This window comes from Lytechinus variegatus, chromosome 7, assembly GCF_018143015.1.
Source record: "Lytechinus variegatus isolate NC3 chromosome 7, Lvar_3.0, whole genome shotgun sequence".
NCBI classification, from domain to species: Eukaryota; Metazoa; Echinodermata; class Echinoidea; order Temnopleuroida; family Toxopneustidae; genus Lytechinus; species Lytechinus variegatus.
Window position 1 is genome coordinate 17,806,974 of NC_054746.1, and position 16,602 is coordinate 17,823,575.

At 34.3% G+C, this 16,602-nt stretch overlaps 1 protein-coding gene and 1 long non-coding RNA gene across 2 annotated transcripts; one reads left to right on the plus strand and one right to left on the minus strand.

The window, feature by feature from the left end:
- The first annotated feature begins 6,631 nt into the window (after positions 1 to 6,631).
- LOC121418616 (putative protein TPRXL) lies at positions 6,632 to 8,071 on the plus strand. The gene has a single exon (XM_041612595.1). The coding sequence runs from the start codon at positions 7,004 to 7,006 to the stop codon at positions 8,039 to 8,041; it is 1,038 nt and encodes a 345-aa protein (XP_041468529.1). The 5' UTR covers positions 6,632 to 7,003; the 3' UTR covers positions 8,042 to 8,071.
- Positions 8,072 to 13,849: 5,778 nt separating this feature from the next.
- LOC121418617 lies at positions 13,850 to 15,743 on the minus strand. The gene is made up of 3 exons (XR_005970485.1): positions 15,432 to 15,743; positions 14,440 to 14,532; positions 13,850 to 13,913 (listed from the first exon to the last, which is right to left on the minus strand). It is a non-coding gene; the product is annotated as an uncharacterized LOC121418617 (long non-coding RNA).
- Between the last annotated feature and the right edge of the window lie 859 nt (positions 15,744 to 16,602).

A 16,602-nucleotide genomic window follows, 5' to 3' on the forward strand; every position in this document is an offset into this window, starting at 1 on the left:
TCTGTGCTAATGCTCTTTCTATGTATTTCTTTTTATATGATGTTAGATAATCTTATTTATCTTGGAGCTACCTGTATTTTTTTATCAGTTTTCGTTCAGAATTATAAGTAGAAAGTAAATAGACAAGTGAGGAAGTCAGGACTTCAGATTATTGCAAAGAATTATGCTGGTTTATCAGTTCCTAAATCATATTAAAGTATATGGCAAGGAATTATGCTTCTATAATCACTTTCTGAAAAAGAAAGTAAAATTTATAATGACTATTTTGCCTTAGTATTCAGTATCCACACAGGGATCTGTTTGAATAAATAGAGAAAAATTGCCTCAGTCATTGAGTATTGTTCCTGCCTTATAACTGCTTCTTCATAGTAGTATTAGCTCTCGATAATAAAGCAGGAAATCACCAGCTTCAATGACTTGTGTTGTAAAAGTACCATGACCAAAAATGATGTATAGACTTACCTATAGTGTGCATAAATTTACTTTTTTTGTAAACTTTACAAATATGTTCTGTAATGGGCGAGACATCTTGGCCCTGATTTTCCAATAAAGATAGAGAATAGAGAAGGTTTAAACCCCCATCAAAAGGGGTGAAGAAAGAATGATCAGATTTAGTACATGCACATCGCAAAAATGTATGATTGGGTCAGGGGTTTAAACCCTTTTTTGTGACTTCTGGTTTATAAATTTATGTTTTTGTTTGGAGCAAGAGGTTTCTAGATTTCAATTTGAAACCTTATTTATTGCTCTGATGTTCAGACAACATTTGCTGAGTTAAAATATTGTGCTGTTAGTCAATATTATTCAATTTGACACTGAATTAAAGGCATTCCAATCCTTTTTAAGTACTTTTATTCATTTCTATTATAAGCATGACAAAAATATAATTACAGTAAAGTTCGGCTTTAGGATTTATGCATTGAGAGGAATTTACCTTTAATGCCTTTATGCTCCAATCAGTAATGCTTAATTCAGGGTTCCCAGCCCATCAGGGAAATCAGGGAAAATTATTTTACTTTTTTTCCAGTCAGGGAAAATTCAGGGAATTTGATTTTAAAAATATGTTAAATCAGCAAAAAAATGCCTCAAATCATGGAAAAATCAAGGAATTTTGATCAGCCCAAAAGTCAAAAGCATGGTAGTCAGACTCTGTTATATTATGTAGCATATCAAAACAACATCCATTGAATGACTGGTTATGGTGGTACTAATTAGTTTTACATTATTGTTTTTATACTTAAAATGCATGTAATTCACTCTTACAACTTAGTTGAGACTTATCTTAGAAAACTTCTTCTTAAAACTTCTTCAGGGAAAAATCAGGGAAGTTTGTTTTCTTGAAAAGCTGGGAACCCTGTTACATTTTACTTGCATGGAAATAACAGGTTATTACTTATCTCAGGATTATGTACTAGTCAATTGCACAAAATAATAACTGATTAGAAAAAATGTACATGTATATGCGAAAGGATCTGGCGCTGGATGTGATACAGTGCTTGACTGTTAAGTACAGTATAATGCTCTGAGTTAGGAGAGAGCACAGATGAGTTTAGTTGAAACGTAGGTTGATTTCACCTCTGGTGATGTACCATTGACACCTTTGTTCAGGAGTTGATCCCAAGCCAATATCTTATTCACAAAACATGAGTTTCTTGATTGCCCTGTTTTCTATGTTACTATGTCTTCGAGTTGTTTTACTTGTTACTTGTCTTTCAACAACAGTAGTGGTATCAAAGTTTTACAGATTTCTTAGGAAAGGTCTTCCATATATTATTGTGTTAATCATGTACATTATCTAATTCAAGCAATTTCCATTTCCCCCTTAAACTGTGCCTTTGTGATCTTATAGTGTGATGTATTATAAAATAGTATATTATGGGGAAACAAATTGAGGAGAAATTTAGTGTAGACTCAATAGGTTATCTATACAAGATATTGTGAATAAATTTCTATCATAAAAACGTTCATTTCTTTAAACAAGGGAATTTATTTTGTCTATATACTTGTCAAATTATGAAATTAGATGTTAGATGTGTAAATTGCTTGGCTGAACTAGTCACCATGAAGTTGAGAATAGTATGTGAAAAAGCAGAGCTATATCATGAGACTGTTCTATGGAAGTTGATAATTTTTTACTAACAAGAATTTAGACATGCAATGTGTTATTTCATCACTTTCTGTCGTTTTCAATTGTTTATACCGTGCACTGATTATTCTAATATTTTTGCTCATTAATAATTCAAATCATGAGCTTTAAGGAATTCGAAAATTATGATGTCAATTTGGTCATTGATTTTGAATGCTATTTCTGAACATAGAACACTAGTTGTGTAGTCTTATCCTACTTCCAAAAATCTAGTGTGCAGTCTGTACATCCTTGTACTTAAATATTACAACAATCATTTGTTCTTTCTTAGTTTGATTTAAATTTTTTTATTATTAAATACAGAGTTATATATAGATACATGATTTTTACATTGTCATGTTGGATTTTTATTTCATACAATTGAAATTTTTATTGGATAAAAATGAGCAATTTTCAATCATGTAAGCTCTTTTCATTCTTTGTAAGATTCATGAATTGAGCTTAATGTTTGAAAATCATTACTATCACTACCAAAATTCATCATTGAAGTGCATGTCCACAGCAAAAAAATGATAAAACAAGAACAATCATACAGGCTTTGTGCTGGAAATTTCATTAAAATTGAATATAAAATAAGAGAGTTGTGAAATTTGAAGTTTCCAATATTTTCATAAAACATTGACACACAAAACACCAGTGACATGCAACTGATATATCCGATGATGCCATACACACACCTACTATTCCATTCTGTATTTCAGTAAGTTATTCAATATTTCATTTTCTCAATATTTGATAATATAGAAGCTCTCCATTGAATGATAATAGGTGGCACGGATGGCATGGCAATTCCACAATGTTCAGATAGGATTCAAAACTTTTATCACTTTGTAATGAAGATAGAATTAAATATTTCATATTTGAAATGAATAAAATAACGAGTGGCTGACGTCACCGACTCCTTCATAAGCAATTCGACCAGCAATACTGCATTGTGATATTAAACAAAATGTAACAACTTTTTTTTACATTTCATATCCAATTTTAATGGAATTTTCAGCATGATGCTTGTTTTTCTTTTTAAATTCAAATCAACTTGTTGGGGTGTAGTTCACTTTGAGAGAGAGATATATATATATATAATTGGTGCATGTTGATATATCTGATAACTCTGGACCATGTCCTGGCGGGTGTTTCATAAAGCTGTTTATAAGTTAAGAGCGACTGGTGATCATTTCTTATGGTAAGTGATATTCACAATAAGTGTTCATTGATGATTATTTAGTGCGTAAGAAAGGTTACAAGTCGTTCTTAAAGTCGCTCTTAGCTTACGAACAGCTTTATGAAACACCCACCCGGACACAATACTCCTTTATTGCAACATAATGGGTTTTTTTCTTCAGGACTACCGAGATCAAGTTTTATGAACTGAATTACTTATGCGTGATTTACGAATGGGAAGGCTGAAATCGGAGAAGAGTTACTTTTTTTTCACCCATTGTAAGATCTGTTAAGATCATTCATATCGCAACGCATACAATTTAAAAAAGTGTACTTTTAAATGCCGTGAAAGGGTCTGGAAAGCCCATACACTGTTAAAAAAACCCTGATTTTACAGAAAAATAAAAGAAGATTTTGCAGAAAGCAATACCAGAATCATTCTTTAAATTCATGAAACAGGAATTTTTCTGCAATTTAACAGAACAGGTCTGTTAGAAAAAGGGGAAAAGAGTGTTTTATTTAAGGAAATTTGTAAGATTACACACACCAAATACCAATTTCCTGTAAGATTACGCAATCTGGTAAGATTCTTCTTTTAGTTTAAGGATAAATTTTCTAACAGTGTATGATACATTTTACCCCTAGGTTTGAAAAAAAATCAGTGTATTAGATTATTTATGATAGAGATATTGGTGGATACATTGACGCTATCAAATTTTGTTGAAAAAATATAAATCGATGATGATTTTATTATTTTAGACGTCATTTCAATTCATTCAGATTTATCATGTTATGCTTCCTTGATAAACATATTTCTCGTAGACGAATCACATCGTCAAATAAGAAGGGACATCTTTGTTGGAAGATATGACGAAATGTCAAATCTTCCGGGCTTTGCGCTGGAGGAATAGTGCGATTTTTGTGGGTTGACGAAGTAGGGGTCTGAAGACAAAACAAAATATATTATACAGTAAATAAAAAAAAGAGATAAACTAAAATGAAACTAATCAACTGAAATGAAATAGCAATCGAAGATACTAATAATCAAAGTATAGTGATTATTAAATTATTTTAAGAAGTGTTTAAAATGATTTGATTTAAGGAGCTAATTATACCCATTTAAAATATGCTCTCCATAAATAATGGGTGATGCATAGATGATCTCGTATTTTAATCAAACATTTTTTTTACAAAGCACACTGTTTCAATTGATATGCTCTATCATGTCTATAATTGATCATTATTTATTTTTTTAATCAATAGTCATTTTGCAAGCTCCCCCCCCCCCCGAAGATTAAAAAAATGGGAAAAGGGAGGGAAAAAAGAAAGAGAGAGAAAGAAAGAAAGGGAGAGAGAGAGAAAGAAAGAAAAAGAAAGAAAAGGTAGAAAGAAAGATTGACGGAAGGAAGGATAGAAAGAAAGAAGGGAAGGGAAAGGGAAAGGGAAAATTGAAAAGAAAATTAAGAAATAAATATAAAAGGGAAACGGAAGGAAATTGGGGAAATGAAGGGAAGGAGGATGTGAGAATGAACAAAATCACCCGAAATGCTATAATACATTAGCATGATTAGTAAGAGAGGGGAATAAATTGAAAAATGACAAAAAGGCAAATAACGAGAGCGGGAAATGAATGTAGAATGGAATGGAATGAGCCAAAAGCTAAACTGGAAAATGAAAAAAAGAGACAAGATTTTCGGGCTGCCGGGGAAAGAAAATAAAGAACGAGAAGTAAGATGGGTGGCATATAACATTATGTATAAAGTCTATTAAGCTTGGCTAATCACCAAAGCAACCAGGGCTCGATCTACCCAAGACCCCTTGCAGTGGGGCCTCTTCATCTGTAACCTTCAAAGGACTCTATAAAGGGCCCCTGTATGAACCATTCATGCATTAAGCTTAAGGAGGGAAGGAAGAAAAGCAAAGGAAAAGCGTAAGATATTTTAATAAATATCACGTCAAAATCTATCCCAAGTTAGATTCTCATGGAAAGGTTTTTATTTCGTCGCTCGCTCGGGACTTATATCAAGCAACTTTTTGCCACACGCGCCAAATTGTGCCCCTTCATTTTTTTTAAGAGCTTCGCCTTTATGCTCGCGCACAATCATGGATAAAATCCTGTTCACAGTGGCGTACAGACCATGGAAAAGAAAAGGGTGAAATATTTCATCTTTTTAAAATAAAATATATTTATTGCCCGATACACAATATCTGGCCCCCTCAAAATTTTTGTCTCATTTCGCCATTGCCTGTTCATGCCATGATATGATCTGGAAATTTTGGTTCCCCCCCGGCCACTGACCCCTGTTAAGCCCCTATCATAGAACTATAACTGGAGATGGACTAGCCTCTTGTTGAGGCCCTGGCGGCTGCTTCCCGAGCGAAGCGAGGATTTCCTAATTCGCGAAGCGAATTAGACTTGGCGTCTTGAGGCGCTCTGCTTCGCTGTATCACTTGCTTTGCCATATTCGCTCGGAAAGCAGCCGACAGGGCCTCGACAAGAGGCTTGAGATGGCCAGATGGGCATTCATTGAGATGTTTCAACATAACTCGCCCGCTTTATTCTATGAAAATAATAAGTCACGCGAATTTAAAGAGCTATGTGAACGTTTGCAAATTACCCCCTCTTGTGTCAGAATTTGCATCGGATGTTTGCCTACGACCATGCCCCATGCCATGCTGAATACATCGATTTATACAGATTTCGTCTTCCACATATACCTTCATCGGTTAGAGAATTAATAAAAACCAATAAACACATATTAATAAAACTTTATTATATGAAAATCATTACAATTCAATAAAACAATCGAAGTTCTTCATACTTATTTGTTTATTCACTGATATTTAATTGCAATTAATGAACTTTATAGAAACTTTGTTTCAAAACAGCTTGCACCCTATTCATTCATAATGTTTATTTAGTCATCTTATTATGGGAAATGAACAATCTTGCCAACGTACAACCTTTAGAATTCACCTGTGGTACGGATCATGATCGAAGATTTAATAAGCCTCTCGGGAAGCCTCTACACTTGCAAAGCCCCGGTTATAGTATGCAGACTGAGATATCATTGATCCATTTACATTTCACACGCCACATCAACCCTGAACTGGATGGACCTTATTGATTTTATGAACAACAATGCTAATATATCACACAGTCCCATCGGAACTATATTGATCATCATATCCTTGTTCTCTTCCATATTGGATGTGAAAGAATAAGGATCTCAAACTACGACCTCTTCGTTAACCCAACGGATGAAAGGACGTGAAGAATAGGGTGGGTTGCTGAGGTCACAAAAGGCTTCAAGGACCATTGTTCAAATATTGGAAGTGCGGCTTTCAAAAATCGTTTTTCAATAGCCCAGCTGATTTTCGTCGAATGGGGTTAAATGTGGATAAAGTCTGTATATACCAAACACATAAAAAGCAAACATAAGTCGCAAAGAGCGCAGATGTTTTGCAAACTTCTCTGCACACCTAGTTGACTCACTCACGCACACGCACTTCGCTCTAATCTGGGTATGCTTGATTCATTTTTATTTTCTCTCTCTCTCTTCGAAGACAAAACTTTTGATGCACATTGTTCCAAAGTTCGACGATAGTAATGCACTTTGCTCAGCAGACGTATTGTCTATCAGGTAAAGTTTGTGGAAACTAACCCCGCAGCAGTTGGATCGCTTTCAGTCAGCTATGGCTTCGTGTCAGGATGGTTGTGATTTAAAACCAAACCAAGAAACGGTTGTCGACAATGAGTCAACGTGTGGCCAGAACGATTTTCATCAGCTGCCGTCCGTGACGGTGCGTGATGCAAGGACTTTATCGATCAGTAGTGCCACCAGCAAAACCAGCGACTGCAGATATAGTTCCAGTGAAAGCTATAGCCCATTCAGCAGTCCTGAGAGCTCTCCTAACTCATCGTTGAGTTCTTCATCATCATCATCATCATCAAGCGACATGATGGAGCTTGGTAGGAGAGGATCTCACCGGTCTTCACCAACCAACATGAGTGATAAGGGAAGATCAGAAGTGCATTTGGAATTGGATGCCTTGGAATCGGGAGTGAGCCAAATGAGGGATAAGTTTGAGGATTTGAGCAGCAATAATAACAATCTGCATTTCAGCTCACCTACCAAAGATAAATTACGGTACAACCGCCGTAGTCTGGTGAGATCGAGCAGCAGCGCTTGCAGTAGCATCTCAGAAAACATGGAAGATGAGTGCTCATCGGAAGAATCTGACGCTGACAGGAACTCTTCCTCCTCGTCTTCCTCCTCATCACCTCGAAACAAACCGCCTCTTCAGAGGAGTAATGCCATTCGCGGGGATGATAACATCCAGCCATCTCCTCGGAGCCTCAGTCCCATTAGCCCCGTCGAGGAACTGGAAACCTACTCGGGGATCAAGACGGTTGTAAGACGACCAAAGAAATCTCAAAATGGGGGAAGTAGCCCCAGCTGGAGATGGAGCGTAATGGGCGTGGGTACTGGGGACTATGATGCGGTTACCAAGGCATCCTATAAAGGGCGTCACCCGCCTCCAGTTTCGACGTCGACTCCCACTGGTAGTAGTAACCATGGTAATGGACACGCCCCAGTGTTAAGAAGGAGTTCGGTGGGGTTGTCATCAACGTCAACGTTGGTATCACCGAGGTCGAATAAGTTATCAACGGAGTTCAGAAGATTATCACTGCAGATGGATATGCCATGGAGAGGTAGGTATCAGAGATAACATGTCACCCTTTATCATGTTTTTCGTATAGTTAGTGTGATTTCAAAACTATGCAATCAGATGCATATTGCTTTCAAAACCAATTGAAGTTAATTTTAGCCCTTTAAATTTGTTTCATATCCATAGTCATATATTGCTTTTAAATCTATATAATATACAGTCGTGTCTGCCGTAGGTCTGTTATTGTATCTCATTCTCATTCATTATGAGCACGATAAGTAATAATGATGGTCAGCTTGTGTATGATATCGATAGATATAGTCATTTTACCTCATGAAAATGAAAGCTATTTTGTATACGCTCAATATAAATAGGGATGGGCTTATAAATGAGGGTATGTCTGTATCATAGTTGATTGCGACATTACATAATAAAGCACAACGCAAAAAATTCATTCATTAAACCACAATTCAACGATGACTTGACAAGATGGAAGATTAGTCTGCTGGGCAAACCCTTTGCTCGAGTTAAGGGTCTGAATGTGCAGCCTACTCATGCCTTGTGTACTGAAGCTTTGTATGTGCTAGTCTTTGCGTGGAGGCATATTGTTGATCAAAGTTCCAATGAGGGTCTGTGCCTGCAGACTAATGGAAGATTGCATCGACACGGATGTCGAGCACCCATAGATGCAGGCTGTGTATAGATTGGGTTGAATTTAATAGAATCATGTATCCGGGTACCATGATTTGAATTGTTTCAACCTTCTCTTGGAAGCACGCCTGTCCAGTTAAGACATTTCTAGTTAGTCCCCACGTCAAGTTTATCACTTTCCGATTCAAAATGGAAAATAATATTTTATACTGTGCATGAAAAATTCAATTTAAGGGTACATCTCATTTGATTTTATTACTCGAAATAATTGACGTGTCATTGGCTTCATGACTTCTGTTACGCGAAATATCGCGCACATTTTCATTATATAGTTATACAACAATATGATATACACCTTAATGTGTAACAGTAAATTCACTTAAGCTAGTAAAATTGTTAATCATTGCTGAACATATTGCTTTTGTTAAGAGTTTAGGAAGTTGTTTTCATGATCATTGAAAGCGTATGGTTGGTAAGCAATCAAAACAGTAAATCATATTTCATGAATGTAATCAACTTCAACATTATACTTGCATAACATACTCATGGAAGAAACATCTATAATGCTTAAGATATGAATGGTGTGTTGGGTTGCAGTAGACTCTGAACTTTATTAACATGGAGGGTAATATCTAGCTCAAGGTGCACAAACGAATTTTTTTTCACAAATCAAAGATCAAAATGATAATCTTGTCATAATTCGACTCACGAACTCATGAGCCCGATTCACACGATCACAACCCCAGATAATTTTGAAAAAAAATACATCAACGTTCCCGATAGTATCTCCAGCGCTAAATGATTGCCATCAGTCTGTTTTCCTAACCCCTAAACCATTTGAACATTGATAACCTGAATTGTATCGAAAATGTCAGTAGCATGATGGGAAAGAGTCCGAAGGAATTGAGAGGGGGGGCACAGCATGACGTGTGTGACAAAATTTCTTAAAATTCTAGCGAGCGGGCCAAAATGTTGAACTTGAAATAACATTTAAAATCTAATTTTGTGATAGACTTTGGAATGATAATTCAGAAAAAAAAGTAGAAGATATAGTACATCTTTCTTGTTCTTTTCTCCTTTTTCTTGTTCATGGGGGAGGGGCATGGCCTTGAACCCCCCACCCCCCCCCCCATCTGTAGGCAAAAGAATAATATAATAAATTCACTGGATGTTCTCATCTCATTTACAACATTCATAGTTCTATTTCAATATTGTCCTGGCCTTTTTTCCTTCAAACTCTCTCCCATCAAATCTATGATTCTAATCTTTCAAATTTGTTTGGTATTCCAAGAGTTGAATTACCACATAATTTAGTCATTAAAAATCAGTCTAATGATTTCCTTTCATGATTAAAAATTAATATGGCAAGAGATCTTAAATTGGGAGGGATACAAAATATTTGAATTCATTGTAAAAGCTACACAGTCATGCAGTAAGAATTATTATTCTAAAAATTGATCCGTATTTGCATACTTCATCCTCATATATCCATGATATTCTTAAATGGAAGACTTAATGACGCTTTTGTATAGGGGGCTACCAATTGATTTGCTGTCTAGTTCAACGATTTAGTCCTTTGAATCCAATATTCAATTCGTCCCTGTTTTCACGAAGTGACGGATGTGCGCGCAACTTTTTAAAAGCCAGTTTTGAGTAAATCGCTTGCAAAGGTTTAGACCTCAATCTCAACCTCTTTAATATATGCAGGGTGAATAAATATCATATTTTCGTAGAGAGCATATTCTAGACAATCTTCGATTCCAATCATTTGCATTTTCCTTTAGTATTTACGAAGATAGTGAGCTATAAACAGAACCATATTTTCGTGAAAAAAAAATATTACGGGACACGCTTAGATTTATTTTCACGAAGTGACGGATAGTGCTCCGCGCGCATAACCGTCACTTCGTGAAAACCCGAAATTCAAGGACGCGCTTCAATTTTGTTTTTACGAAGTGACGGGAAGAGGTTCCGCCTTAGTCCCACGTATAGCCTAGTGGATGCAATTCCATACTTATGTTTTAGATATACACAAACTCTTTATTTCCTATTGCAAACAAAATTAATCCTAAATGTGAGATTAATAGGGCCTGCAGCTTCCGCTAATAAGTACAAAAAATTACTTCTAATACTGTTTTCTTCTTTTTCACGTAATAAAAGGGAAGCCCAATAGACACACGTTTTAAATTTTTAGGCCTATCTTATTTCAATATCATATTCATTTTTGATAGATAAACAATGAAATATGAAAGCTTTGTATAACAGGTCATGAAAAATGTGACTACAATGTAGTCGAATTGTCTTTTGTTCTTGTTAATTTATAAAGAGTTTAATTATATACCCTTTGTGTGCTCTGACTCCGTTTGGAAATTGAAAATTCAACATTATAAACTTTTGTTAGTCTATTAACCTCCCTACCCCCTTCATAAAATGAAATCCCGATTGATCAATGTCTCTTAAATGTTGTGTATTAATTCTTTGTTAAGGCCGAGTTAGTAATTCAACATTATTCTTTGAGACTAATACCTCGAAAATTGTAGTCAACTAAATGTGGACCTAACTTGTCAAAGGCAACAAGAATTGGTAAATTATGACTAATTGCTACCCCCCCAAAAAAAATAAGAATTTGTCAAAATAAAGCGAACAAATTTCGAGTTACATATCACTCTCGCCCCCCCCCCCTCATTCTCTCTCTACTCCATTTTTCCTTTATCACAATGGTCATGTATTCTCTCCTGAAAATCCTATTAAAATATCTTTTCATGCAAAATGAGAGTTATGTCATAGATCATTGAAAATACTAACGATATAAAATAAATTCTTCAAAGTTAGCAATGTGAATAAATTTAGAAGAACACTTTTAATTCTATAACATATAAAATCATAGCAGCAAGTGACAAATAGAAAATTAAAATGTAACATTTTTTTCATATCAATCATTTCGATAACATGATAAAGGTATGCTTAATAAATTCATTAAAGTATCATCTCCATGCAATGTTAACAAGGGAAAATATATTTTTGACAAAATTTTAAATTCAATAATATATAGGACCATAATCGCTGGTGACAAACACATCAACATTCATAATTATTAAAATTAATTTAATATTGCACTGTGAAAGGTATAGGAAATGAACCATCAGGTACACATTGTCAGAATTTTGTCATTTTATACATTTCATAAAACTTTAATATACCGTTATGCAACAATGTATTTATTTGTATATCATACCTTGCTAAACACAATCAGTATAATCCTAGTCTGGGAACGCCACATTTAGAAATACAGAATTGCTATCATGTACCAAATTCTACATTCAAAACATTCCAATGACAAATTAATAAACTTTCAATTACAAGATTACTGGAAAATAATTAATGCTAGTGGTGCAGGAAAGTTGTATTCTCTAATGTATATTTGTATTAACATACACAATCATATACAAGTATAATGGCCTATTTCTTTTCCATCAAAATAGAAGTAACATAGTCAACATTACTTATTACATTCACTACTCTGGAATTTTTTAATGAAAAGAATGTCATAATTAAATCAATTGCCTTGAGAGTTATTTCATGTTTTTACACACTGTCAAGGACTAAAAAGTCCAATAGTACAAAAAGCTTATCTTTACCGAAGGAAACATGCAAACATTTGAATAAACAATTATAAACTATGATGGTCAAAGAAAGAAATATAATTTTAAATCAATAATTTAACGTCATATCAAACAGGATAATTTTTTAAACAAATTTATAATCAAAATTCCAAACAGCGACAAAAGCAAAAAAAATGCAAGGATAAAAAATACGAATGACTAAGTAGATTTGTATTTTTTCCATCATTCTCAAGTCATTAGCTAAATAACATTCATCAATACATTTTCCAATCAAACACTTGTTTTTTAATTGCAAATTATTGTCAGAGTCCAAAACAGGAACATATATTAAAATACACCTTAGTTTCTTCCAAATCTGAAAACTTTACAAAAAATCGTCTTCATGGTTTTAGAAAATAACATCTTTGATCTAGTGCGATTAAAAAAAAGAGTAAAATTCTTACTACAAATAGACAGAAAAACATGTGCTGCAGTGTATCTTTAACCTCCAGCTAAACATAATCATGTATTACTTCTTTCGTGAATAACAAAATCTAACAGTTGGATTTTCTGGAATAAAATTACGACACATCAACTGCATGAACCAGGTGTGTGAGCGATGACAAATAAAGACCTGAAAATTCTGTAAAGAGTTGGGGGATTAAATTGAATGAGCTCTCAAACTATTGTACAGAAATGGGGGATATCAAGCTTAAAATAAAAAGCAAAAAATAACTAAAATCAGCTTAAGAATTCCCACACCCCTGATAAACCAATAAAACATTACCTCATGGAAGAGGGGGGGGGGGGGTGTCTGTATTAATACATTTGGCTTTTGAAAATGAATTTACAAAAACCTAATATGATTTTCACCCCTACATCCTTACTAGGATGCAGCTATCGAGTTTCACAATGCATGTCAGTCTAAATTGTATGATTGTTATTATTAAAGAATATGTAGTATTAACACAATTCATTTAAGCACAATACAGCTAATAACATTCAGTTTTATTTTAAATGTAGAAATATGCAGTATTTCTGTTTTTTAGATAGCACCAAGCAAAATGAAAACATGCGAATCAAATGAATGAAAAAGGGTAATTATTCTGCATCCATATGTGGACGATGTGTATAAGCAATTTTAACATGTAAGTATAGAAGATAAGTGACTATTCTGAACTTTATATTTGACTGTATATATAAAATATTTTTAAAGGAGTTCATAATCATATCACTATAAGAGCAGAGACTTATAGTTCAAGCAGTATAGTTTCTTTATATAATACACTGCTCTAAAAATGAAACCAGATTTGAAAGTCCTATCAAAATTAAAACTAAACTTATGTTGAAGTCAAAATCTCAAGAAAATTAAAATTGATATCAGTTACCCAGCTGGAAAAAGAAAAAGTTAGATGACAGCACTGAACCTGAAAGGCCACGAGGTAGAGCCAACTCCTTCACATTTTCACAAGTGTAGACAGAGTTTCATCATTAGAATTGCAGTCAGAGTTCTCAGAAGATGTTTCTAGTTTGGTTACTTCAATAGTTCAAAACCAGGGCACACTAAAAATCCAGTCACTACCAATTCCACTGTCATGTCACCAAATCAGATCATATCTGTGATGTTCAGGGAATCATCAATGACACATCTGACAAGCGTGTCGGCCCCTGGATCTAACCTATGTGTGTGGAATGAAATAATGTACAAATTATCTGTTTGTTTTCAAAGTTTTTTGTCAATCCAATATCAAGTTTGTAAAATAGATAGCAGACTCAATATTTTAAATTGCCCTTACCAAACATAAACCTCCCCAGTCAGTATGGTACAAGAATATACTTTATACACTCTATTTACCAATGATAATTTAAGCAAATATTTCAATTAGATGTTTCCAATTTATAAGAAAGTTTCAGCTGAAAATATGATCACATGTCAAATTTGTAATGCTCTAGGGCAGTACACAAAGCATCTGTTAAAATGAGAATAATGTTCTTTTACAACTTAGAAATACATGTATATCTGCTAAATTATAACGTATTCCAAAATTAATATTTTCTGATTATAACTTTGAATCAACGTAGTTTTATAGCTTCATTGTTTACCAGATTTGCAATTGAAATTAATTTTGGTAGTGAGTGAAAATCAATGAATTGCTTATACTGACAGGATGTCATGTGAGTTTATAACACTATGAAAATTCTCACCTGGAATTGTATCTGACCATCAGCAACAAGTGTACCAGTTCCAGGACTTCTCTCATTTGTTCTCTGAAACATCACTTATTGTATATACTGCATCTGAAAAAAATGAAAATATCTTCATCATCATGATTATGATCAAATCCGAGGTGCAGTTATTTATGTAGATTCTTTCAGTTTCTGTAAAACGTTATAGAGATAAGGGCGAGGAAGTGGCCACCAAACAACAAAGTATAAAGCTCTATCTACATTAGATGTAGACTGAGTCTGGACTTGAGATGATTTATTTAAAACATAAATCCCCAGTAATCTTCAGTTTAACTAAGGTCTCAACTTATTTGCCCACACAGGTTGGCCACTAACTTTACCAAATTAATTCATGATCTCAGCATTCATATTGTTATTTATAGACCCCCCCCCACCCGGGGGGGGGGGGGTATCTTTCCATTACATATTTTTTTAAGTATGTAATTACATGATGAGTTCACTATAGCAAAGCAGATAATAAAATCTATGTATTCATTTGTGATTTTTTTAATGGAAATTTATTGCAAATACTATTCATATGGCCTGGGAACTTGTGAAGACAAGTTAGAACTTAACGAGTATGAGTTAACACAAAGTCACAATGGCAATGCATGTAAATTAGACTAGATCTAGGCTAGGCCTAAACTTTTGCACCTATATACGATTATTTCACCAAATCCTCAGCCTTCATTAAATCTATTTAGTCTTGATAAATGTTATAAAATATTCTAACCCTTATGGTTTGACTGAATTTACATTCAAGTTCGATTGAGTGACAATAAAGTACACGCAATACTCAGTTCAATTTTCACTGACACGAAAATAAATATGTGGGGCAATGTATGTAGAGATTGGACGTTATTTTAAGGATTTTTGCTATCAGAGACGTTTAAAAAGGGTTGAAATCACTCGAAATGACTTTAAAGGCTGCATTACATTTATTTCCTTTCCTACATTTACAAAAAACTCACCATTTCATGGTCTTCGGCTGTTCCAAACTGTAAATATTTGCCTTCCGTCACTTCGTGAAAAAACTCTTGAGTGCAAAGCGTATTCGTTTGTTTTCACGTAATGACGGCTGCTTATCCGTCACTTCGTGAAAACAAGAAATCATTTTACCCGGTATTTTATTGAATGTCATGTCGTCATAGCAACGTAATTAGACATTATTGTGATCTGAAACTTTTTGAGGTTCAAGATATAAGTCATAGATGTCCAAAAATGCAAAAAACTCAAAATTGAAAAAAGTGACAATTTTCCTCTTATCCGTCACTTCGTGAAAACAGGGACGAATTGTATCCGGGGTTTCAATAATTGTTTACCTGATGTTATGTTTTGGGGGTTTATTATGGAAATAAATACAAACACACACACAGACAAACAAACAAAGGATAGACGTGTTTGTGAGAGTATGAGATGTTGCCTGAACACGATTCATAAAACCTATGTTGTGCACCTCGGCCCACCTTACTTTTAGGCAAGGTTAATGAATCAAACTCATTCGTTTTCTTTGATTTTGAAACAGTCCTAAATGATAGAATGATTTCTATTCATGATAAGAATGAAGTCAAACCGCGACAGAGTTCAATATCAATAGCATATCCTCAGGCACATGAATTGATGATAGGTGATGCATGAAATGTGGCCTCTGCAGTCTGACAGTAATATATCTCAATCATTGATCGCAGGAAACGAAACAATGAATTTGGAGTCAATATAATAGTGCGAGATCAAGTAAACTAGGTCTCTCAATACAAATCGGGTTTCAATCAATCCATTATGATAGTCATTGATATAAAACTCAACGTACACAATAATATATTTTATGGCAGCACCACACAAAAAATAGACAGCATAATAACAGTCACATAGGTCACCTTTTATGTGATGTAAATATCTGTAGTGTAAAGCATAGGGGAAGGCGGGGTAAGTTGTGACAGTTTTTGCTTTTTGCATGTTAGAATTGATATGATTAATAATCTTGTCGAAATAAGTACCTTGCCTTGAAATTTAATTATTCTGAAATATTTTCCACCTATATATAACTTTCTATCCCCACACTGAAAGTCATTGTGACCTTTGAAAAAAACGATAACAAATGGCTCAACTTCCCCCATATATGGGGTAAGTTTGAGCCACCTT